Source organism: Ranitomeya imitator, chromosome 4 (assembly GCF_032444005.1).
Source record: "Ranitomeya imitator isolate aRanImi1 chromosome 4, aRanImi1.pri, whole genome shotgun sequence".
Taxonomy (NCBI): Eukaryota; Metazoa; Chordata; class Amphibia; order Anura; family Dendrobatidae; genus Ranitomeya; species Ranitomeya imitator.
This window is the reverse complement of record NC_091285.1, coordinates 379559915-379586964: the sequence shown is the minus strand read 5'-3', so window position 1 is coordinate 379586964 and position 27050 is coordinate 379559915. Positions and strand designations below refer to the sequence as shown.

At 46.7% G+C, this 27050-nt stretch overlaps 1 protein-coding gene across 2 annotated transcripts in view; it reads left to right on the top strand.

Annotated features, from left to right (window-relative positions):
- The window catches only part of SUV39H2 (SUV39H2 histone lysine methyltransferase), a 71459-nt gene that overhangs the window by 10011 nt on the left and 34398 nt on the right, over positions 1–27050 (top strand). For both annotated transcript variants that reach the window (XM_069765171.1, XM_069765172.1), the window contains exon 2: positions 10606–10751. In XM_069765171.1, the coding sequence (XP_069621272.1) occupies positions 10606–10751 (146 nt within the window). The remainder of the gene's footprint in view (positions 1–10605; positions 10752–27050) is intronic.

Here is a 27050-nt window from a genome sequence, read left to right as displayed (position 1 = left end):
ATGCTCCATACTGTATAATGGCCGCACATGATGCTCCATACTGTATAATGAACACACATGATGCTCCATACTGTATAATGCCTGCACATGATGCTCCATACTGTATAACGGCCGCACATGATGCTCCATACTGTATAATGACCACACATGATGCTTCATACTGTATAATGAACACACATGATGCTCCATACTGTATAATGACCACACATGATGCTCCATACTGTATAACGGCCGCACATGATGCTCCATACTGTATAACGACCGCACATGATGCTCCATACTGTATAATGAACATACATGATGCTCCATACTGTATAATGACCACACATGATGCTCCATACTATATAACGACCGCACATGATGCTCCATACTGTATAATGAACATACATGATGCTGCATACTGTATATTGGCCGCACATGATGCTCCATACTGTATAATGACCGCACACGATGCTCCATACTGTATATTGGCCGCACGATACTTCGTACCATATAATGGCCACACATAGCTACTCCTACACACGCGGCTGCGCTCCGTACACTTTGCACACGGCTCCGCTCCGTACACACGGCTCCGCTCCATACACCTCGCACACACACGTGGCTCCGCTCCATACACCTCGCACACACACGTGGCTCCGCTCCATACACCTCGCACACACACGTGGCTCCGCTCCATACACCTCGCACACACACGTGGCTCCGCTCCATACACCTCGCACACACACGTGGCTCCGCTCCATACACCTCGCACACACACTTGGCTCCGCTCCATACACTTCGTACACTCAGGGCTCCGCTCCATACACCTCGCACACACACGTGGCTCCGCTCCATACACTTCGTACACACACGGCTCCGCTCCGTACACCTCGTACACACACGGCTCCGCTCCGTACACCTCGTACACACACGGCTCCGCTCCGTACACCTCGTACACACACGGCTCCGCTCCGCACACCTCGTACACACACGGCTCCGCTCCGTACACCTCGTACACACACGGCTCCGCTCCGTACACCTCGTACACACACGGCTCCGCTCCGTACACCTCGTACACACACGGCTCCGCTCCGTACGCCTCGTACACACACGGCTCTGCTACATGCACACTGTAAACACCTCCTGACCCCACACAAGGCATTACACGCCTTGTCAGCTCTACAGCACTGTATCTGTGAGACTCGTCGGTGGTCCTGGCACAGGAGGGGTAACATCATCCTATCCTCTGCCTTTGCCTATAGGGACCCTGCACATGTCACTGGCTGCAGTAATGTCGCAGCGATTGTTTCTCTCTAGTTGTGAATATCACCATTGATTTCGGTCTCTCTGTCCATTCCTGAGAGTTCAGGGCACACAGCCTGTCCGTCCATCCACCACCTGCTCTGCTGCTCTGTGTTACCAGCACATAGGAATTACAGCTATGGAAAATATCTCTGAACTTCACCTATTTGTTGCTGTGTACGGACAGTGCTTTCTAGATTATTCAGCAATAATAAAGTGATTGTGTTGATCGGCAGCACATTACCTCCTGCAGGACCATGTGGCAAGGTGGCAGCACCCCTAACCAGCACAGCCGAGCCTGCCTTCTGCGAGTATGCACAGGACCTGTGATGAGGTCAGAGGAGGGGAGGAGTCAGGGGTCACATGATCGGCAGATCGGGACCTCCGTGGATTGCAGGACTGAGGCAGCCATATGGAAGGGTAACTTGGCCTGGGGCATGGCTTAACTACACAAAGGGGCGTGTCGGTCCTGCTGTCTGCGGGATCAGAGCGTCCCGTGCGGGGCAAAGGCTGAAAACCGGGACAATCCCGCACAATGAGGGACGGTTGGGAGCTATGTGCATGTCCTCAAAGTGTATTGCCCAGCCACATAGGTAACAGGTTAAAAAATAAACATACTCACCATCCAAAGAGCCCGTTGTAGTTCCGGCGCTTGTGTGCGGTGTCCGGTCCCAGGATTGGTATGAGCGCAGGACCTTCCACGATGTCGCGGTCACCTGACGTCATGAAAAGTCCTTCTCCCATAGCATCTTTGGAAGCAGAACCTGCCGCTTGCAGTGCCGAGGAGAGGACGCGACGGCGGAAGGTGAGAATAAGGTTTTTTTTTTAATATTATTTTTAACATTAGATCGTTTTACTATTGATGCTGCATATGCAGCATCAGTAGTAAAAAGTTGGGGACACATAGGGTTAATAGCGGCGGTAACGGAGTGCGTTATCCGTGGCATAACGTGGTCCGTTACCGCCGGCATTAACCCTGTGTGAGCGGTGACCGGAGGGCACTATGCGGGCAACAGGCACTGACTGCGGGGAGTAAGGAGCGGCCATTTTGTGCCCGTCGCTGATTGGTCGCGGCAGCCATGACAGGCAGCTGCCGAGACCAATCAGCGAATGAATAACCGTGACAGAAGGACAGACAGACGAAAGTGACCCTTAGACAATTATATAGTAGATAACTCTGGAACGCTTCCATGGATCCTGCTGATTCTGAGTTTTTCTCCTGACATATTGTACTTTATGTTAATGGTAAAATTTCTTCGATATCACTTGTGTTTATTTGTGGTAAAAACTCTTGCGAGAATTTTGCAATTTTCAGGGTATGTGCACACGTTGCGGTTTTTGATGCGGATCCGCAGCTGTTTTGACGCTGCGGATCCGCAGCAGTTTTCCATGCGGTGTACAGTACCATGTTAAACTATGGAAAACAAAAACCGCTGTGCACATGCTGCGGAAAAAAACGCGCGGAAACGCTGCGGTTTATTTTCCGCAGCATGTCAATTCTTTGTGCGGAATCCGCAGCGGTTTGGCACCTGCTCCATATTAAAAATCCACAGGTGTCTAAAACCGCAGTGGAAACCGCACGAAAAACCACAATAAATCCGCAGTACTTTTTGCACTGTGGATTTAATCAAATCCGCTGCGGAAAATTCTGTAAGATGCGCCTATTCTGGCACTTGGCCACTCTCTTCCCACTCCCGTGTAGCTGTGGGATATGGGGTAATAAAGGGTTAATGTCACCTTGCTATTGTGACATTAAGCTAGGTTAATAATGGAGAGGTGTCAAGACACCTATCCATTATTAATCCAATAGTAGTAAATGGTTAATAAAACACACATTAGGAATAAAGTATTTTATTGAAATAAAGACACAGGGTGTTAGTTTATTATACTCTCAATCCAATTGAAGACCCTTGTCACCTGAAACAAAGCTAAAATAAAAAATCAACAATATCCCATACCTTCCGTCGTTCAGTCTTGTCCCACGCTGTAAATCCATCTGAAGGGGTTAAATAATTTTACAAGCAGGAGCCTGCTATGCAGCCGCCCCTTCCTGTAAAATCTGGGGAATGAATGAAAGCAGGGGAACGTAGCTACCTAGACTTGCGGTGCTGCGCCCCCTGCTGGCATAACCTCAGATGAACTCGAGCGTGAGAAAATATTCACAAAAATTTGTCCTCATATGACCTCGAGCGTGGGAACTTTTCAGAATATTTTCCCAGCATCGAGGTCATATAAGGACATCCAGCAGAGGGCGCCTCACCGCGACTGAAGGTAACTACAGGTCATTGGCCTACTTTCCATTCATTCGCTGGGGTTCTACAGGCAGGAGCACAGCTGCATTATAGCAGAGCTCCTGCCTGTAAAATAATTTAACCCCTTCAGATGGATTTACATCGTGGGACGTGACAGATCATCGGAAGGTATGAGATATTGTTGTTTTATTTATTTTTCCTTTGTTACAGGTGCTGGGCTTCTGTGACCTTTCCCGGCGCCTGCGCACGCCTAATCTATGCTGGGGCGACGGTTCCTCTTTTGGTCCCGATCTCATTTCCCAAATCCAATCCCCCCCCCCCGGCAAGCACAAAGAGTTCCTGACTCTCATGTTCCTCTCAGGGGCCTGACAGCTGAACAAAGGCCCCCACTTGATGGCGTCACTGCAGCCCCACGACCGACGAAAACCCCCCTGAGGCGTAGATGGATGGAGGGTCCTCTCCGTCACCCGATCAATAAGCATGGATTGAGCGTGCACCCTCAGTGACAGGAGGCCTGCTGCACTGTATGTACCTTCCTCGCGCTTCCCTGCGTCGGAAGGTGCGGTCCTGGTCCCTGGGGAGAGGCGCCGTTGGCCGGGTGCCAGCGGCAGTCAGCAGCATTCCATCGAGGCCGCCGGCACACATCGCCGGCAGGCCCCAGAATTTTAGTCCCTGGCTTTTCAGCCAGACTAGGCTGCGGTGGACATAACTCCGCCCACTGCCGGAACTCCGCCCCCTATCTCGGCACTTCTCCTCTGGGCCATATTGCTTCTCATCTTCTGTGGGGAAATCGGCAGACATCACGCTGACTGACAGCTCCGAAAGCTACGGGACCGCCAAACAGCCATCCTATTCCTCCCCGGGGACACAGGCACAGGACCGTGGGTAAGCTGTACCAGGAGAGCTTAACCCCTTCCCTGCACTATAGCGCATACCCTGCCTATCCTGCCCTTATCTCTAAAGACACACTGTCTCACCCTAAAGAGGCCAAAAGAGTTAACAAAAAGCACAGTGTTTTTCACTTTCTGTGCCACTTGCAATACTGCCCTGCCCTAAGCTCACAATACCCCGTTATGTGCGGACTGTTACCTGACCTGTGTGCAGCCGCCGACCCTGCGGAGCCTAGTCCCCCTGAGTGGGCCTCTTCCCTGTCACGATCTATGGCTTCCCTGGCCAAGGCAATAGACTACCTCCGGGGTCCCTCTATAAGTCAGACCGCGGACGACTCTGGCGACGGTACGGATCCGTCCACCAGCAGAGGGTGTACTCCGTCACTAAGGGCTCCAGAAAACGGACCCATGTCGCGTCCCCTGATCACGGTCGTGCTTGCGTTTCCGCATCTGCGAGCTCAGTTTCTCGTTCCCCTTCTCTGGAGAACTTAAATGACTCTGAATACAAGTCCGAGGCTTCTTTAGTCCAGGATTCCTCGACTTCCCAAGAGACGCTCGATTCTCTCATTGGGGGGTCAACAAGAACCTGAAGGTGGATGAGGAATCCGTATCCACTCCGGAACACGTGGTGTCTTTTAAAAAGACTAAACGTGTACAAAAAGTATTCGTCACTCATCCTGAATTTAAGGAAATTGTACAGAAACACAGGGACTGGCCCGATAAATGCTTCCTGGGTCAAAAGCCTATTGAGTCCAAATACCATTTTGCTCAGGAACTAATGAAGGATTGGCTACAGTCTCCTTCAGTGGATCCTGCCGTATCACATCTTGCTCCAAAACGCTCCTATCTTTGTCTGACGGTTCTTGAGTCAAAAACCCCACTGACCGTCAAATTGACTACCTGGCTTCAAGGCCACAGGAGCGTCTCTCTTTCCATCCTTCGCCGCTTGTTGGGTGGCTAAGGCTATGGTCGCTTGGGCTGAGGTGCTTACCGCAACCATCCGTGACTGTAATCTCCCTCCAGAGGCGATCAACCTGGCTATCCAGATAACTACGAAGTCCCCGGCTTGGGCTAACACCTCAATAGACACGGCCAATTGGGCTGCACAGGCAGCCGCAAATGCAATCTCCATCAGAAGAGCCCTGTGGCTCAGAGATTGGCGAGCAGATTCTGTTTCCAAAAAAATCATTGACATCTCTGCCCTACCAATCCGGTCGCTTATTTGGAGAAAAATTGGACCAAATAATTTCTGACACTACCGGAGGGAAAAGTAAATTTCTTTCTCAACAAAAGCCTACCCGGCCGTTTCGATATCAGCAACAACCTCGATTCCGGCCTTTTCGCAACAATCCCAATTGGTCATCTACATCCTTCTCTCCCGGATCAGGTCAAGTTTCGCGCGGAGACAGAGGTTCCTAGGTCTCATACAGACCTAACCGTAACTGGAAACCCAGACCGAGGTCATCTGGATCTAAGGGAACCAGATCCCTTAGATCCTCCACTCAATGACTCGTCGCAACATCCGGAGGACATCGACAAAGTAGGCGGCCGCCTACTTTCGTTCCGTCAAGCCTGGCTCTCGGTCGTCCACGACTAGTGGGTCAGAGAACTGGTGTCCTCCGGATACAAAATAGACTTTTCTCATTCCGGTCCCCCAAGACCAAAGGTTCAAGGGGTTTTACTCAAACCTATTCGTGGTCCCAAAAAATGACGGATCGCTGCGACCGATACTAGATCTAAAGCTTCTGAACAACTTTGTCAAAATTCGACGCTTCAGAATGGAATCTCTCCGTTCTGTCGTTGCGTCCTTGGAAAAGGGAGAGTTCCTAGCATCCATAGACATCAAAGATGCTAACCTCCACATCCCAATTTTTCCTTCTCATCAACAGTTCCTTCGCTTCGCATTTCGCGAAGAACACTTCCAGTTTTTGGCCTTACCCTTCGGCCTCGCCACCGCTCCCAGAGTTTTCACCAAGGTCATGGCTGCTGCCATGGCCATTCTTCATGCTCGGGGAGTGGTGTTACTTCCGTACCTGGACGACCTACTAATAAAAGGCCCGTCATATCCAGCCTGCGAAGAGTCCATCGATCTCACGGTGGATACTCTCTCTCGCCTGGGTTGGAAGATAAACTTCGACAAATCTCCTGTCCCGTCTCAGCGGATTTCCTTTTCGGGAATGAGCCTGGACACTTCCCGCGGCTTGGTCATTCTCCCTACAGAAAAGGCCTTGGCCTTGCAGCAGGGAGCACGGAGGCTCTCCCGCCCGGTTTCTCACTCCATTCGTTTCAGCATGCGCATTTTTTGAAAAATGGTGGCAGCCATGGCAGCAGTCCCTTACAGTATGCGCTGCTGTCGGCATGGAACGGGAACCCGTCCTCTCTCGACCGTCGTTTCCATCTGTCTTGGCAGGTCAAGCAGACCCTCAGGTGGTGGACGCTGAAGTCCTCCCTGTACCAGGGAAAGTCTTTTCTTCCAGTGCGCTGGCTGGTGGTGACCACCGATGCCAGCCTTTTGGGCTGGGGTGCAGTTTTCAATCACCACACAGCACAGGGGCGGTCATCCACTCGAGAGTCGCGTCTCCCCATCAATATCCTGGAAATTCGAGTGATCAGACTAGAGTTACTCAGCTTTCACCATCTCCTGGCAGATCACCTCATCAGAATCCAGTCTGACAACGCCACAGCGGTGGCGTACATCAACCGTCAAGGGGGAACCCGCAGCAAGACAGCTGTGCTCGAAGTGACCCACATCCTTCGTTGGGCCGAGAGCAACCATTCGCCCATCTCGGCGATCCACATACCAGGTGTGGAAAATTGGGCGGTGGACTTCCTCAGTCGACAGGGTCTCGCCTCGGGCGAGTGGTCCCTCCACCCGGAAGTTTTCCAGCAGATTTGTCATCACTGGGGGACCCCGGACGTGAACCTCATGGCCTCAAGGCTAAACAACAAGGTCCAACAGTTCATTGCCCGATCCCTCGACCCACGTGCCGTTGGAGCAGATGTCCTGGTCCTGCCGTGACATCAATTCCGCCTCCCATACATTTTTCCTCCTCTTCCCCTGTTGTCGAGAGTCCTAAAGAAGATCAGGGCGGAGGGGGTACTAGTGATCCTAGTTGCACCGGACTGGCCACGCCAGGCATGGTACGCGGAACTGGTTCAGCTGGTCAGTGAAGTCCCCAGGCGGCTTCCAGATCGCTTGGATCTTCTCTCACAGGGCCCGATTTACCATCAGAACTCTGGGGCCCTGTCTATGACGGCGTGGCTGTTGAATCCTGGATTCTCCCCCGAGGTATCCTCCACCATGATCAGGGCTAGGAAACCCGTGTCCATGCGCATTTACCACCATATCTGGCAAATTTTCTTTGCATGGTGCAACGCCCATGGACTATCTCCTCTGGTATTCGCCATTCCTTCCATATTGGAATTTCTCCAATCAGGCCTAGAGTCGGGTCTCGCACTTAGCTCTCTCAAAGGACAGGTGTCAGCATTGTCAGTCTTGTTCCAACGAAAAATTGCCACCAGATTACCGGTTAAGACGTTCATTCAGGGAGTTTCCCGTGTGGCGCCTTCCTATAAAATGCCTTTGGTTCCATGGGATCTTAATTTGGTCCTTGGAGCTCTTCAGAAGGCCCCCTTCGAACCAGTGCAGGACGTCTCTGACCTTCCTTTCCTGGAAGGTAGGTTTTCTAGTGGCTATTACGTCAATCAGGTGTGTATCGGAGTTGGCAGCTCTTTCCTGCCGACCCCCGTTTCTGATCTTTCACTCAGATAAGGCAGTCTTGAGGACGTCTCCTTTTCTAGCCAAAGTCGTTTCCTCCTTCCACCTCAATAAGGAGATTACTCTGCCTTCATTCTGTCCGGCACCAGTCCATCGCGTTGAAAAAGCTCTGCACACTCTCGATGTGGTTAGGGCCCTTCGAATGTACATCTCACGGACGGCTCCTTTCCGCAAGTCGGATGTCCTATTCATACTTCCAGAGGGACAAAGGAAGGGCTCCCCGCTTCCAAGACTACTCTAGCCAAGTGGATTCGATCGGCTATTCAGGAATCCTATTGTGTCAGGGGTGTTTCTATCCCAGCAGGGATTAAGGCCCATTCTACTTGGTTAGTGGGCGCCTCTTGGGCCATTCGGCACCAGGCGTCGGCACAACACGTCTGCAAAACTGTGACCTGGTCCAGCTTGCATACTTTTACAAAACATTACCACATTCATTCTCTATCCTCTGCAGACGCTGCCCTTGGCAGGCGCATTCTGCAGTCGGCGGTACCTTAGCTGTAAGCCAGTGGTACATGGGGTATTAGCAGCTATGTTGCTCCCCACCCAGGGACTGCTTTAGGACGTCTCATGGTCCTGTGTCCCCCAATGAGGTGTAGGAGAAATAAGGATTTTTGTGTACTCACCGTAAAATCCTTTTCTCTGAGCCAATCATTGGGGGACACAGCACCCACCCTGGTAGCATTTTGGCTTGTGGTTACACCCATGGTCCTGTATGCATGGTCCTGCATAACACCCATGGTCCTGTTTCCCCCCATGATTGGCTTGGGGAAAAGGATTTTATGGTGAGTACACAAAAATCCCTATTTTATTTAGTTAGCATTTTAGGAGATTTAAAAATGTGGCAATTTTTCATTTTTTCAAGGAAATTTACAAAATTTATTTTTTTAGGGACCTATCCATGTTTGAAGTTCCTTTGTGGGTCCCATATATTGGGAAACCCCCCAAAGTTATATCATTTTAAAAATTGCACCCCCTGACATATTGAAAACTGCTGTCAGGTAGTTTATTAACCCTTCAGGTGCTTTTCAGGAATTAATGCAAAGTGGCATGACAGAAATGAAAAAGTGTATTTTTACCACCTAAATGCTGCTAACTTCTTAACAGGTTACAACATCCGTCAGACTCTAAAGGTACCTTCACACTAAACAACTTCACAACGATATCGCTAGCGATCCGTGACGTTGCAGCGTCCTGGCTAGCGATATCGTTGTGTTTGACACGCAGCAGCGATCAGGATCCTGCTGTGATGTCGTTGGTCGGAGCTAGAAGGCCAGAACTTTATTTCATCGCTGGACTCCCGCAGACATCGCTGAATCAGCGTGTGACGCCGATTCAGCGATGTCTTCACTGGTAACCAGGGTAAACATCGGGTTACTAAGCGCAGGGCCGCGCTTAGTAACCCGATGTTTACCCTGGTTACCAGCGTAAAAGTAAAAAAAACAAACACTACATACTTACCTTCAGCTGTCTGTCCCCAGCACTCTGCTTCCTGCACTGGCTGTGACCGCCGGTCAGCCGGAAAGCAGAGCGGTGACGTCACCGCTGTGCTTTCCGGCCGCTGTGCTCACACAGTGCAGAGGAAAGCAGAGCGCCGGGGACAGACAGCTGAAGGTAAGTATGTAGTGTTTGGTTTTTTTTACTTTTACGATGGTAACCAGGGTAAACATCAGGTTGCTAAGAGCGGCCCTGCGCTTAGTAACCCGATGTTTACCCTGGTTACCGGCATCGTTGGTCGCTGGAGAACTGTCTGTGTGACAGCTCTCCAGCGACCAAACAGCGACGCTGCAGCGATCGACATCGTTGTCGGTATCGCTGCAGCGTCGCTTAGTGTGAAGGTACCTTAAGGCCGCTATTTGGTCATGAATTACCATGGTAAACATCAGGACAACAAAATCATGATATGAGGGCACCAATTGGGATAAAAAGGAAGCATCCACGCTCTGTTTACCATTTATATGATGTAGTCACTATTGACAGCAGCATCTAATGGGTTAAACAGATTTGGGCAGTGCAAACACTGATTGTGGCTGATACAGCAAGTTGTCATCTATAGTGTACAGCTGACAGCTGCTGGATTGTCACCTGTATGGGGAGGCTATTCTCCTATATCACAGGTCAGTTAAGACATATTTGCGGTCATTAAGGGGTAAAGGAATTAAAAAGTAAAATTAAAAAGTCATGTCTGCAGATCGATCCATGTGCTAGTCAGCATTGCAGATAGCTACTTTCTATTGCTGCATTATCCTTAAAATGGGCTAGACTAATGTATGCTCCCTGTGGAAAATCGCTTATTTGCACAGGCCCATAGGTTACTATAGGTCAGGGAGAAAAAAGGGATATAGACATATAGTGTGTGTTATTTTGATTAAGCAATATCTCACTCTACACTCTTTCCTCACAGCTTGGTGTGTGCCATGCCTTGCTTCCAATGAAACACTTCAAGAATTATGTCGGAAAGAGTTGCTCATCTGCCAATGCCTCGGGATTACTAGGAAGAATCTGAAAGACTATGAAGTGGAATATATCTGTAACCACAAAATAGAAAAGGTACAGCATACGGTTGGTAGAGATAATTGCTGTGTAATTAAGGCTTCAAGTCTCATTCATTATACACGTTTAGGGTATGTGCAAAAAATTGAATGTAATGCACATCAATGTTATAACAACATTCTGTGCACATGTTCAATTTTTTTGTTACTACTTTTAAGTACTTCAAGGTTTGGAAACCATGTAGTGGTTAAAACAGGGATACACAACTCCAGTCCTCAAGGGCCACCAACAGTTCATGTTTTCAGGATCTCTCTAGTATTGCACAGTTGATGATTCCAGCACCTTGTGCAATGCTTATGAAATCCTGAAAACATGCACTGTTGGTGGTCTTTGAGGACTGGAGTTGTGCATCCCTGGGTTAAAAGAAGTAATATACTCATTCATTCCTTGGCGTGCCCACTCTTGATAGTTGAAATTACAGGGAAAACACACTGACCGATATCAACTGCAAAACAAAAAGTGAAACCACTTTAGAAAAAAAATCACTGTCTTTTTCCTGAAAGGCTGTGTGTACACGTTGCAGATTTTGCTGCGGATCCATGCGTTTACAGTACAATGTAAACCTATGGAAAACAAAAACCGCTGTGCCCATGCTGCGGAAAAAAACGTGCGGTAACGCTGCGTTGTTTATACCGCAGCATGTCCGTTCTTTGTGCGGATTCCGCAGCTGTTCACACCTGCTCCTGTATAGGAATCCGCAGGTGTAAAACCGCAGGTGGAGTCCGCACAAAATCCGCAAAGAAAACGCGGTAAATCCACAGTAATTCCGCAGGTAATCCGCAGTGCGGTTTACCTGCGGATTTAGAAAAACAGGTGCTGGAAAAATCTGCAGAGATTCAATCTACGTGTGCACATACCCAAACGGCTCCGCTTAGCATATTCAGTGGCTCTAGCATCAGAATTAAGATGTCATGTGTACATACCCTTAGGTGTTGCCTGGCTCCGTAACTATAAACCACTTTTACCACTCCGTGATATGCGGCGTACTAGTAATGCGCTGCGGAAACTGCATTTATGCCAGCCGCAGTACTAGTACGGCGCCACAGTCTCACGGTGAACGCCGTGGCGGTCGGGCGCGTGTGTCAGCTGTATGTGACAGCTGGGGCATAGAGGGGCATCGTGCCGGGACGGGGGCTCCCTTCGCGCTTCCATCAGGATAACGCGATGTGATCGCGTTAATTCTCATGGTCTCCATGGAGACCCCGGGATCCAAGATGGCCGCGGGGTCCTTCCGGGTCCTGCAGTGAGGTGGCTTGCGAACGTCTGCTGAGAGCAGGTGCCGGCAAGGCTCCTTCACTGCCTGTCAGATCGCTGATCTGACACATGAGACAGTGCTGTGCAAAGTGTCAGATCAGCGATCTGATGTAATATAGTGCTGTCCCAACATGGGACAATGTTATAAAGTAAAAAAAAAAAAAATTAGAATGTGTAAAAATATTTTATTTTTTAAAAATCCCCAAATAAGGAAAAAAAATATTTTTCCAATAAATGTATTTATGTAAATAAAAAAAAACAATAAAAGTACACATATTTGGTATCGCGTCCGTATTAATCCGCTCTATAAAATTGTCCCGCTAGTTAACCCCTTGAGTGAACACCATGAAAAAAATAAATAAGAAACGAGGCAAAAAAACAATGCTTTATCATACCGCCGAACAAAAAGTGCAATAGAACACGATCAAAAAGACTCGTGTAAATAAAAATCGTACCGCTGAAAACGTCATCTCGTTCCGCACAAAACAAGCCATCATACAGCTCCATAAGCAGAAAAATAAAAAAAGTTATAGCTCTCAGAATAAAGCGATGCAAAAATAATTTTTGCTATAAAAGTTTTTTTGTATAAAAGCTCCAAAACATAAAAAATATATAAATGAGTTATTGCTGTTATCATACTGACCGGAAGAATAATACTGCTTTATCAATTTTACCACAAGCCCCACCCTCCAAAAAAAAAAAAAAAAGAAATTCAGGTATTGATACTTTTTGTTAACTCTGCCTCCCAAAAATCGGAATAAAAAGCGATCAAAAAATGTCATGTGCCCAAAAATGGTACCAGTAACATCAACTCGTCCCGCAAAAAACAAGACCTCACATGACTCTGGGACAAAATATGGAAAAATTATAGTTCTCAAAATGTGGTGATGAAAAAACTATTTTTTAAATAAAAAGCATCTTTTAGTGTGTGACAGCTGCCAATCATAAAAATACGCTATAAAAATAGGGATTAGGGAAAAATAATAAAATAAAAAACCGTATTTGTTTCCATTATCCCATTAGGGTTAGGGTTGGGGCTAGAGTTGGGATTAGGGTTTTAGGGGTGTAGTTAGGGGTGTGTTGGGATTAGGGTTAGGAGTGTCGTTAGGGTTATGGGTGTGGTTAGGGGTGTGTTGGGGTTGGAGTTAGAATTGGGGGGTCACTGTTTAGTCACATCAGGGGCTCTCCAAACGCGACATCGCTTCCGATCTCAATTCCAGACAATTCTGCGGTGAAAAAGTAAAATGATGCTCCTTCCCTTCCAAGCTCTGCCGTGCACCCAAACAGTGGCTTACCCCCACATATTGGGTATCAGCGTACTCGGGACAAATTGGACAACAACTTTTGCAGTGCAATTCTTCCTGTTACCCTTGGGAAAATAAAAATTTGGGGGCTAAAAAATAATTTTTGTGCGAAAAAAAAAAAAAAAAAAAAAAAAAAAAAAGATTTTCTTTATTTTTTTGGCTCTGCGTTATAAACGGTAGTGAAATACTTGGGGTTCAAAGTTCTCACAACACATCCAGATAAGTTCCTTGGGGGGTGTAGTTTTCAAAATGAGGTCACTTGTGGGGGGGTTTCTACTGTTTAGGCACATTAGTGGCTCTGCAAACACAACATAAAGCCTGCAGACCATTCAATCAAAGTCTGCATTCCATAACGGTTCTCCTTCCCTTCCGAGCTCTGCCATGAGCCCAAACTGTGGTTCCCCCCCACATATGGGGTATCAACGTTCTCAGGACAAATTGCACAACACCTTTTGCAGTCCAATTTCTCCTTTTACCCTTGGGAAAATAAAAATTGGGGGTAAAAAGATCATTTTTTGGGAAAAAAAATTTTTTTTTATTGTTATAGCTCTACATTATAAACTTCTGTGAAGCACTTGGGGGTTAAAAGTGCTCACCACCCATCTAGAGAAGTTCCTTAGGGGGTCTACTTTCCAAAATGGTGTCACTTGTGGGGAGTTTCCACTGTTTAGGCACATCAGGAACTCTCCAAACGCGTCATGGCATCCAATCTCAATTCCAGCCAATTTTGCATTGAAAAGTCAAACGTTGCTCCTTCCCTTCCGAGCTCTGCCATGCGCCCAAACAGTGATTTACCTGCATATGCAGGGTGTCGGTGCACTCAGGACAAATTGTACAACAACTTTTGTGGTCCAATTTCTCCTGTTAGGCCGGGATCACACATACGCGAGATACGTCCGAGTCTCGCAGGTGAAATCCCTCCTCTGGCGCCGGCACTCCGGAGCAGAGCGTGCAGCCGCACAGCAACACATGGAGCTGCACGCTCTGCTCCCAAGTGCCGGCGCCAGAGGAGGGATTTCACCTGCGAGACTCGGCCGTATCACGCGTATGTGTGATCCCGGCCTTACCCTTAGTAAAATAAAACAAATTGGATCTGAAGTAATTTTTTTGTGGAGGAAAAAAAGTTAAATGTTTTTTTTTTTTTTTTTTTTGAACATTCCAAAAATTCCTGTGAAGCACCTGAAGGGTTAATAAACTTCTTGAATATGGTTTTGAGCACCTTGAGGTGCTAGCGTTTTACAAGCGTAATTAGCTTGCAGAATGCCAGCGTTTTCCAAGAGATCTATATCATCGCTTGGAAAACTGATTGACAGGTTGGTCACACTTGTCAAACATAGTGTTTGACAAGTGTGACCAACTTTTTACTATTGATGCTGCCTATGCAGCATCAATAGTAAAAGATAGTGTTAAAAATAATTAAAAAAAAATAAAAAATCATGATATTCTCACCTTCCGGCATCCCCCGGCAGTCTTCCTGCTCCTCGTGATGCTGTGGTCCCAATAATGCTTTGCGGCATGTCCCCAGATGACGTAGGGGTCTCCCGAGACCGCTACGTCATCACAGGTCATTTTCGCAATGCATTACTGGGACCGGAGCGTCGCAAGGAGCGGGAAGCCTGCCGGGGGACGCCAGAAGGTGAGAATATCATGATTTTTTATTTTAATTTTTTTTTTTTTTTTTTTAACAATTATATGGTACCCAGGTCCTGGATGAGAGTCTCCTCTCCTCCACCCTGGGTACCAACCGCACATGATCCGCTTACTTCCCGCATAGTGGGCATAGCCCCATGCGGGAAGTAAGCGGATCAAAGCATTCTTATGTGTGTGGAATCCCTGCGATTCCGCAAAAAGAATGAACATGCTGCGTTTTTTTCCGGAATACGATTCTGCCGCGAAAAAAACACAGCATGTGCACAAAAAAAGCGTAATGCATTCTAATAATAGGATGCTTAATGTGAGCGTGTTTTTCGCAATTTTATAGCGAAAAACATGAACGTGTGCACATAGCCTTACTACCAAGAAATCGGGTTTTGGCTGCAGAAAAAAATCACTGATGAGGCCACTGTACCTAATCCAGGATCCTGAACAAAATAAACAATGATTCCAAAGACGCACTTTAACTTCTGTTAGCATTGATACTTCAACGGAATTGTATCATATTGCAAATTAATAGTCTAAAATTCAGGGAGAATGTGCACGATACATAAAACAAGATAAGATGACGTGCGGCAATTTATGTAGTTACAAGTGTATGCATGATTAGTCAAGATAAATAAAGGGTATATTGTGTCCATCCTGTTAAGTTCTTCTACGAGGTGAAAATCTCTGACAAATGGAGAAATGCACAAAATGCAATATAAACCAGCATGTAGCTTGCAACATGCATGCATAAAAATAAATGAAATGTGTTTACATTAGTGCGGAGCGAATGTGCTCAGAAAAGGTGTTCTCTGAGCATTCCCGTGTGGTAGCCAAGCATCTTGGGCGTACTCAAATAATATATTCGAGTCCCCGAGCCTGCATGTCTCGCGGCTGTAAGACAGCCTCAACTCATGCAGGGATTGCCTAACAAACGGGCATATGGAAACATCATTCCTCCACACAGTGTAAATAATAATCTTTATATAGCGCCAACATATTCCGCTGCGCTTTACAGTTTACCAGTTTCAAACACAACAGTCACAAAGTAACAACGTTAACAATACAATAATTAAAGCAAAATAGGACGACCCTAAGAGCTTACAATCTACAATGAGGTGGGGGAGATACAAAGTACAGGTGTGTATTTACAATGATGGTCCAGCCATCTTGAGGGAGTGTGGGATAGAGATAATGAATGGGCTACACATACACGCTTATACATAAAATGACTTTGATTAGGGAAAGTGATAGGCCGCTCTGAACAAATGTGTTTTGAGGGAGCGCCTAAAACTGCAAGTTGTGGATGGTCCTAATTTCTTGGGGTAGAACATTCCAGAGGATTGGTGCAGCGCGGGAGAAGTCTTGGAGTTGGGAGTGGGAGGTATGGATTAGTGCAGAGGTTAGTCGAAAGTCGTTTGCAGAGCACAGATGTCGGTTAGGCCGATAGACCGAAATGAGGGAGATGTAAGGGGGTGCCGCACTGTGGAGAGCTTTGTGGGTGAGAACAAGTACTTTGAATAGGATCCTATAATGAACGGGCAGCCAATGTAACGACTGGCGAAGAGCGGACACGTCTGACTACTGATTAGTTAGATGGACGACCCTGGCTGCTGCATTAAGGATGGACTGGAGAGGGGAAAGTCGAATAAGGGGGAGGCCAATTAATAGAGCGTTACAGTAGTCCAGGCGGGAGTGGATCAAGGCGGACTGATTATCACTGTTGTTCAGTATTTTTTGCTAATCTACGAGATTAAAGAAAATGCTAGATGGAATCTAAATTCCAGTGTTAGAGTTGTGTGCTGCATACTCCTCTGTCGAAGAATTCCATAAAGATAACAAACACGAGCACATTGACAGTCATCTTAATATATACTTACCATGTGATGTCTTCACATCCTGTTCTGTCTAGATGTGTCCGGATCCCAGAATTCCAAGCTGCGAAAGTTCACCATCCTCCATATTGGGACACTCACTCTCACACTCTATACGCTGTACACAGCCTCTTGCCTGGTACCACCAGCGAAACACCGTTGCGAACATGCCGCCACCAGGAGCAGCCAAATGATTCACTGACCGCCGCCATCTTTGTACAGGAGGAGTGCATGCGCAGTTTTAATGTGGCTATCTGCACAAAGATGGCGGTGGTCTGATTTTACTGCGCCAATTCTGCACAGTGAGTCATTCGGCTGATCCCGGTGGCAGATGCGCGACGTGACATGAGGGAAGAAGATAGCACAGTGGTGGACAGAGGGGGAGAGCACATGGGGTCACAGGTCAAAGAAGAGATGACATGAGAAGAAGACAGATGGGGAGAGAGAAAGCGCTCAGGGGTGAGAGAGACAGCACAGAGGGGAGAACACAGCACAGGAAGGAGAAAGACAGAAGACAAGGGGGATAGCACATGGGGTAGGCAGGTCAAAGAGAGCACAGATGGGAGAAGTCAGCACATAGGGAAAGAGAGTGGATAGGTGGGAAGCACATGGGGGGAGAGATTCTCAACGCTGCAAAGCCTACCCCCATCGTCAGGGGTGTCAAACTGCATTCCTCGAGGGCTTCAAACAGGTCATGTTTTCAGGATTTCCTTGTACTGCACAGGTGATAATTTAATCACCTACACACATAACGATTGCAGCACCTTGTGCAATGCTAAGGAAATCTTGAAAACACGCATGGTTTGCGGCCCTCGAGGAATGCAGTTTGACACCCCTGCCCATCGTGATATTACCGCCCTCCCAATGTGATAGCATCGGGCCTCCATCTAGTATAAGATAAGTCAAGTTACTATGCAGCATCAACCAGTGGACACACCCTTGATGCACATTTCATATTGGCTTTATCAGAAGGTGCTATGTTATCAAGTCAGGAAAGCGTATCCCTTTCCGAGCCCCGCCTTGTGCCCAAACAGTAGTTTCTGACTATGTTTGGGTTATTTGTGTACTCTGAAGAAAATGAGTTATAATTTCTTGTTCAATTTCTCCTGTTACCTTGTGAAAATTAGAAATTTGGGACTAAATCAAAATTTTCATGGAAAAAAATGTTTTTCCTATCGCCACGACAGCACCCACTATGAGAGAGGGGATCTGCCCACCATATAGACAGGAACCTACAGGTTAAAAAGGGGCAGTCACCCTCGCTTCTCCAGTTTGGGTTCCTGTCCCGATGGCGGGGACCTGCAGGATTCTTACCCAGGTCCACCAGGCCTCTGTGCGGTTTTGGGGGGAACGGCAGAATCGGGGACTCTGGAGGCAGCGTCGCGGGTGTACTGCGCACAGACCTCCCTCGTCTGATCGGAACGTGGATGCGATCCCAGGTATCGGGGAAGTGTCGTCCTGGGTCGCATAAGCGCGGCGCTTCTGCGCAGATCCGGGAGCGCTTGTGACCCGGAAGTAGTTTTACTACTTCCGGGGGAGGCCGGGAGGAGAAGCGCGGCATTTATTTAAAAGACAGCTGCAGCAAGGGGAAGTGTGCACTGAGATGTCCTCTGTAGGGGATGCCGAGCACCTGGAGGTGTCTGAACAGCGAAGGAAGAGTGGTGACAGCCGTTCACGCAGCAATGAGGTGATTCATAGGAAGCAGAGCACCCCAGCGTCGCAGGGCACTTTACCTCCTCCGGAACCGGTACTCTTTCATCAGCTGTGGGTGAGTGCATGATTCCACACCTAGTAGCTGACAATTCCGTTTCCTATGCTTTGTTATAGGTTAAGAAAGCCTCAAAAACAAAACACAAGAAGTGTGCATTATGCACAGCTAGCCATTGCCAGACAGCTATGCTAAAAAGTTGTCAGGCTTGTATTTGCCGTACGTTAGAAGAGGAAGCTCACCTCCGTGCATCAAATCTAAGGGAGGTTATTAGGGAAGAAATCAGATGTTCCCTTTAAACTAGACGGCATGGAAAAACCAGTGTGGATATTTTGTCTGATTCTAGCCCCTCTCTGCAGGAGGATGAATGTTTGGATGTTTCATCGCAATCCTCCTCGGATGAGGAAGGAAGACTGTGCTTTGCTAGGGAAAATATGGAAACATTAGTTAAAGCAGTTCGGTCGACCATGGGTGTCAGACAATAGAGAACCTAGGATCCACCCAGGAAATTGTTTGCTGGACTATGTCAGAAAAGTCACAGAGCCTTCCCAGTGGTAGATTTAGTTAAGGATCTAGTTAGAAGGGAATGGGATAAGCAAGATAAGGGGTCTTTACCATCATCTGCAAAAAGAAGATACCCCTTTGATGATGAGCTTTTGTCCCAGTGGGTAAAAGTCCCTAAAGTAGACGCAGCGGTGGCTTCTACCTCAAGATCCGCCTCTCTGCCACTTGAATACGTGGGCATTCTTAAAGACCCATCTGACAGGAAGGCAGACATGTTCCTAAAGAAAGTATGGGAGTCATCTTCAGGAGCCTTTAAGCCGGCGATTGCCAGTACCTGTACCGCCAGATCTATTATGGTCTGGGTAAGTCAGCTAGAGCAGGGGTCCCCAACTCCAGTCCTCAAGGCCCACCAACATGTCATGTTTTCAGGATTTCCTTAGTCTTGACCAGGTAATAATTGCATCACCTGTGCAATGCAAAGGAAATCCTGAAAACATGACCTGTTGTGGGCCTTGAGGACTGGAGTTGGGGAGCCCTGAGCTAGAGGACTAGCTTAACCCCTTTACCCCCAAGGGTGGTTTGCACGTTAATGACCGGGCCAATTTTTACAATTCTGACCACTGTCCCTTTATGAGGTTATAACTCTGGAACGCTTCAACGGATCCCAGTGAATCTGACTTTTTCTCGTGACATATTGTACTTCATGACAATGGTAAAAATTCTTTGATAGTACCTGCGTTTATTTGTGAAAAAAACGGAAATTTGGCGAAAATTATGAAAATTTCGCAATTTTCCAACTTTGAATTTTTGTGCAATTAAATCACAGAGATATGTCACACAAAATACTTAATAAGTAACATTTCCCACATGTCTACTTTACATCAGCACAATTTTGGAACCAAAATTTTTTTTTGTTAGGGAGTTATAAGGGTGAAAATTTGACCAGCAATTTCTCATTTCTACAACACCATTTTTTTTTTTTAGGGACCACATCTCATTTGAAGTCATTTTGAGGGGTCTATATGATAGAAAATACCCAAGTGTGACACCATTCTAAAAACTGCACCCCTCAAGGTGCTCAAAACCACATTCAAGAAGTTTATTAACCCTTCTGGTGCTTCACAGGAATTTTTTGAATGTTTAAATAAAAATGAACATTTAACTTTTTTTCACAAAAAATTTAATTCAGCTCCAATTTGTTTTATTTTACCAAGGGTAACAGGAGAAAATGGACCCCAAACGTTGTTGTACAATTTGTCCTGAGTACACCGATACCCCATATGTGGGGGTAAACCACTGTTTAGGCGCATGGCACAGCTGGGAAGCGAAGGAGCGCCATTTGACTTTTCAATGCAAAATTGACTGGAATTGAGATGGGACGCCATGTTTCGTTTGGAGAGCCCCTGATGTGCCTAAACATTGAAACCCCCCACAAGTGACACCATTTTGGAAAGTAGACCCCCTAAGGAACTTATCTAGAGGTGTGGTGAGCTCTTTGACCCACTAAGTGCTTCACAGACGTTTATAATGTAGAACCGTAAAAATAAAAAATCATATATTTGCACAAAAATTATCTTTTCGCCCCCAATTTTTTATTTTTCCAAGGGTAAGAGAAGAAATTGGACCCCAAAAGTTGTTGTACAATTTGTCCTGAGTACGCTGATACCCCATATGTGGGGGTAAACCACTGTTTGGGCGGATGGGAGAGCTCGGAAAGGAAGGAGCGCCGTTTGACTTTTCAATGCAAAATTGACAGGAATTGAGATGAGACGCCATGTTGCGTTTGCAGAGACCCTAATGTACCTAAATAGTAGAAACCCCTCACAAGTGACACCATTTTGGAAACTAGACTGCCTAAGGAACTTATCTAGATGTGTGGTGAGCGCTTTGACCTACCAAGGGCTTCACAGAAGTTTATAATGGAGAGCCGTAAAAATAAAACAAATTTTTTCCCACAAAAATTATTTTTTAGCCCCCAGTTTTGTATTTTCCCGAGGGTAGCAGGAGAAATTGGACCCCAAAATTTGTTGTCCAATTTGTCCTGAGTGCGCTGATACCCCATATGTGAGGGGGAACCACTGTTTGGACGCATGGGAGGGCTCGGAAGGGAAGGAGCTCCATTTGGAATGCAGACTTAGATGGAATGGTCTGCAGGTGTCACATTGCATTTGCAGAGCCCCTAATGTACCTAAACAGTAGAAACCCCCCACAAGTGACCCCATATTGGAAACTAGACCCCTCAATGAACTTATCTAGATGTGTTGTGAGAACTTTGAACCCCCAAGTGTTTCACTACAGTTTATAACGCAGAGCCGTAAAAATAAAAAATCTTTTTTTTCCCACAAAAATTATTTTTTAGCCCCCAGTTTTGTATTTTCCCAAGGGTATCAGGAGAAATTGGACTCCAACAGTTGTTGTCCTATTTGTCCTGAGTACGCTGATACCCCATATGTTGGGGTAAACCCCTGTTTGGGCACACAGGCGAGCTCGGAAGGGAAGAAGCACTGTTTTACTTTTTCAACGCAGAATTGGCTGGAATTGAGATCGGACGCCATGTCGCTTTTGGAGAGCCCCTGATGTGCCTAAGCAGTGGAACCCCCCCAATTATAACTGAAACCCTAATCCAAACACACTCCTAACCCTAATCCCAACGGTAACCCTAACCACACCTCTAACCCATACACACCCCTAACCCTAATCCCAACCCTATTCCCAACTGTAAATGTAATCTAAACCCTAACTGTAACTTTAGCCCCAACCCAAACTGTAGCCCTAACCCTAGCCCTAATGGGAAAATGGAAATAAATACATTTTCTTTTCATTTTTCCCTAACTAAGGGGGTTACGAAGGGGGGTTTTATTTACTTTTATAGCGGGGTTTTTAGTGGATTTTTATGATTGGCAGCCGTCACACACTGAAAGACGCTTTTTATTGCTAAAAATATTTTTTGCGTTACCACATTTTGAGAGCTATAATTTTTCCATATTTTGGTCCACAGAGTCATGTGAGGTCTTGTTTTTTGCGGGACGAGTTGACGTTTTTATTGGTAACATTTTCGGGCACGTGACATTTTTTGATCGCTTTTTATTCCGATTTTTGTGAGGCAGAATGACCAAAAACCAGCTATTCATGAATTTCTTTTGGGGGAGGCATTTATACCGTTCCGCGTTTGGTAAAATTGATAAAGCCGTTTTATTCTTCGGGTCAGTACAATTTCAGCGACACCTCATTTATATCATTTTTTTATGTTTTGGCGCTTTTATACGATAAAAACTATTTTATAGAAAAAATAATTATTTTGGCATCGCTTTATTCTCAGGACTATAACTTTTTTATTTTTTTGCTGATGATGCTGTATGGCGGCTCGTTTTTTGCGGGACAAGATGACGCTTTCAGCGGTACCATGGTTATTTATATCTGTCCTTTTGATCGCGTGTTATTCCACTTTTTGTTCGGCGGTATGATAATAAAGCGTCGTTTTTTGCCTGGTTTTTTCTTTTCTTACGGTGTTTACTGAAGGGGTTAACTAGTGGGCCAGTTTTATAGGTCGGGCCGTTACGGACGCGGCGATACTAAATATATGTACTTTTATTGTTTTTTATTTATTTAGATAAAGAAATGTATTTATGGGAATAATATATATATTTTTTTTCATTATTTAGGTTTTTTTTTATTTTTTTTTTACACATTTGGAAAAAATTTTTTTTAACTTTTTTACTTTGTCCCAGGGGGGACATCACAGATCGGTGATCTGACAGTTTGCACAGCACTCTGTCAGATCACCGATCTGATAGGAGTGCAGGCTGCTTCACAGTGCCTGCTCTGAGCAGGCTCTGTGAAGCCACCTCCCTCCCTGCAGGACCCGGATCCGCGGCCATCTTGGATCCGGGCCTGGAACAAGCAGGGAGGGAGGTAAGACCCTCGCAGCAACGCGATCACATCGCGTTGCTGCGGGGGGCTCAGGGAAGCCCGCAGGGAGCCCCCTCCCTGCGCGATGCTTCCCTGCACCGCCGGCACATCGCTATCATCTTTGATCGCGGTGTGCCAGGGGTTAATGTGCCGGGGACGGTCCGTGACCGCTCCTGGCACATAGTGCCGGATGTCAGCTGCGATAGGCAGCTGACACCCGGCCGCGATCGGCAGCGCTCCCCCCGTGAGCGCCGCCGATCACGCTGGACGTACTATCCCGTCCGTGGTCATGGGGGCCCACCTCGACGGGATAGTACGTCCCATGTCAGAAAGGGGTTAAAACAAAAGTTCCCAGAGATGAGCTGTTAGACTCCCTGTCCCAGATCCGTGAGGGAGTAGCCTACCTAGTGGACGCGTCGGTAGACTCCTTGAAGTTAGCAGCAAGATCGGCTGGTCTTTCGAATGCTGCTCATCGCACTTTTAAAACCTGGAAAGGGGATGCTCAGGCTAGAGCCAAGTTGTGTACGATTCCATGCAGAGGCGAGTACCTATTTGGCCCCGTGCTGGATGATATCTTTGGGAAGGCAGAGGATAGGAAGAAAGGATTTCCTAAGGTCTTTTATCCTACTTTTAGAAACGCCTTCAGAAGACGGATGCCCTTCCGAAGATTTCCATCTGACCACCCGGGGTATAGCCGAGATTGGGAACCAGCGGAGCAGAAGAAAAAAGGTGCTTTCTTCGGAAGCTCTTCTTCAGTTCTATCTATAGTTGCATCTACGTCTTGATGATGATCTCCCAGAAGGGGGTAGATTAAAATACTTTCTTAACAAATGGACCAAGATAACTTCTAGTAGCTGGATCCTAGGGGTAGTTGCGTCAGGGTTGAAGTTGGAGTTCCAGAAGGTACCTCCGAATCAGTTTATTTTCACTACTCTTGATTCTCCGGTTCAGCAACAGGCCTTAGAGAAAGAGATTCAGCAATTAATTAAAAAGCGAGTTATTGTAGAAGTTCCAAAGGATCAGGAGAAGGGGTTTTATTCTCCCCTATTTTTGATTACTAAGCCTGATGGGTCCTTTGGGACTACAATTTACGGAAGTTGAATACATTTCTCCAATATCACGCTTTTAAAATGGAGTCCATTAAGACGACAACTAAACTTACATGTTACATGTCGGTACTGGATGTAAAAGATGCGTACTACCATCTACCAGTTTACCAGAGATCACCAGCAATTCCTCAGAATGGCGGTGCGGTTAGCAGATCAGGTTAGGCATTTTCAGTTTGTAGCAATGCCCTTTGGCCTGTCCATGGCTCGAAGAATATTTACTAAGATTATTGCAGAGGTAATGGCCGATGTCAGGGAGAGGGATACCCTTGTGGTACCCTACTTGGATGATTTCTTAATAGTTGGAAATTCAATCTGCCAATGTAAGGCCCGTGTAAACGCTATAATATCTTCTCTGCAGGAACTCGGTTGGATGATCAACATAAAAAAAGTCAAAACTGGAACCTTCCACGCGTCAAGTTTTCCTGGGTATTCTTCTAGACTCAGAAAAGAAATCATGTTTTCTACCAGAAGACAAGAAAGAAAGGATTGTGCGCAAAGTCAGAGCAGTGAGGAAGAATCCGTATCTAACTTTAAGAGACGCAATGTCCCTGCTAGGGTCTTTGACATCATGTATACCGGCCGTACAATGGGCTCAAGCTCATACTCGAGTACTGCAATCCGAGATCCTCAAAGCAGAAAAAAGGCTTCAGGGTTATCTGGATGGGAGACTCAGGCTATCACCAGACACACTTTACGATCTAATATGGTGGCTAGACATACTCCATCTGTCAAGAGGAGTTCAATGGAGCATCAGGCCGGACAACCGATGCCAGTCCATTTGGTTGGGGAGCCCACATGGGGGAGGTTCTGGCCCAGGGAAAATGGTCAGGTCTAGAATCCCAAAGCTCTTCAAATTTAAAAGAACTCTTAGCGGTCGGATATGCGCTTCTTTTCTTCCTACCATCCCTGAAGGGTTCACATGTACGGGTACAGACCGATAATACGACAGTGGTGGCCTACCTCAATCATCAAGGAGGGACAAGGTCGCAATCTCTAAGGTCCGCTGCGGCTCATATACTTACTTCAGCCGAAATTCACTTCCTTTCCCTGTCAGCAGTTCACATAAGGGGAGAGCACAATGTAGAAGCGGACTATCTCAGTCGACATTTCCTTCGGCAGGGGGAATGGTCTCTGGACCGACAAATATTTAAACAGATAGTCAGACTCTGGGGGTTACCAGTCATAGATCTGTTTGCTACGAGGGAAAACACAAGTCAGGGAGTTTGCGTCACTCCAGGTAACAGACCGTCCATGCATAGTAGATTCCCTTCAGGTCCGTTGGAGCTTTCCTCTAGCTTATGCGTTTCCACCGATGTGCTTGATTCCTCTAGTTCTCAGGAAGATCAGGGAAGAGAGGGCAAGAATAATTGATTGCCCCCTTCTGGCCCAAGAGACCTTGGTTTTCTCTGCTCGGGGCTATGTCAGTGAACGATCCCTGGGTATTACCAGTAGTTCCGGGGCTCCTTTCTCAAGGTCCAGTTCATCATCCCAATATGGAGAGTCTTCATTTGACGGCGTGGAACTTGAGAGGGAGTTACTAAAACAGAGAGGGTTTTCAGAAACCTTAATATCTACCTTGCTAAAAAGCCGGAAAGAGGTCACTACAAGCATTTATTCTAGGGTCTGGAAGAAATTCCTTAGATTCCATCAGCAACCCCTCACGGATCATGTTCCAATTCCGGCCATTCTGGAATTCCTGCAGAAAGGTCGGGAGTTGGGTTTAGCAGTTAGCACCTTTGGGGTATGTGCACACGATGCAGATTTAGTGCAGAATTCGTCCAGATCTGCAGCAGATTTTTCTGCTGCAGATCTGCACTGTGATTTACAGTACAATGTAAATCAATGTGAAAAAAAAAGCTGTGCAGAAACGCTGCAGATTTCTAAGAAGTGCATGTCACTTCTTTTGTGCGTTTCTGCACCCCTCCATTAATAGAAATCTGCAGTGGTAAAAACTGCACAAAATCCACATCAATTCCGCATAAAAAACCGCACTAAAACTGCATAAAAAAACGCATCAAAAACGCACCTGCGGATTCTGCAAGGAGATGCAGATTTAGTGCAGAAAATTCTGCACCACATTTCCTACGTGTGCACGTAGCCTTAGGCTATGTTCACACTTCGCGGATTTTGCTGCGGATCCGCAGCGGATTTGACCGCTGCGGATCCGCAGCCGTTTCCCATGAGTTTACAGTACAATGTAAACCTATGGGAAACAAAAAACGCTGTGCACATGCTGCGGAAAAAACTGCGTGGAAACGCAGCGGAGTACATTCCGCAGCATGTCACTTCTTTACTGCGGATTTTCACCTGCTCCAATAGGAAAATGCAGATGAAAATCCGCATAAGAAACCGCAGTAAAAACCGCGATAAATCCGCAGTAAAAACCGCAACGGGTTTTCACTGCGGATTTTGGAATTCCGCTGCGGAAAAATCCGCAGTGGAATCCGCAAAGTGTGCACATAGCCTTAGGGTTCAGGTTTCAGCCTTAGGAGCCCTATATAATAGTAATGTGGCAGGGAATAGGTGGATTTCTAGGTTTATTAAAGCGACTGAGCGCAGTAACCCAGTTCATAATGCTGGATTGCCACCTTGGGATCTAAATTTAGTGCTTGATGCGTTAACACAACCCCCCCCCCCCCCCCCCCTTTGAACCAATTGAGTCTACTTCAATTACAATTTTAACCTTAAAGACGGTTCTTCTCTTGGCATTAACATCTGCTAGGAGGGTTAGCGATATCCAAGCGTTGTCAGTCGATCCTCCCTACCTAATGATCCTTCAGGACAAAATTGTTTTGAAACCAGATCCTGCATACTTACCAAAGGTAGCGTCTAGGTTTCATAGGAGTCAGGAGATATATCTACCATCCTTTTTTTGATAATCCAGTCTCAGAAGAGGATAAAAGATGTCATACTCTAGATCAGTGTTCCCCAACTCCGGTCCTCAAGAGCCACCAACAGGTCATGTTTTGAGGATTTCCTTAGTATTGCACAGGTCA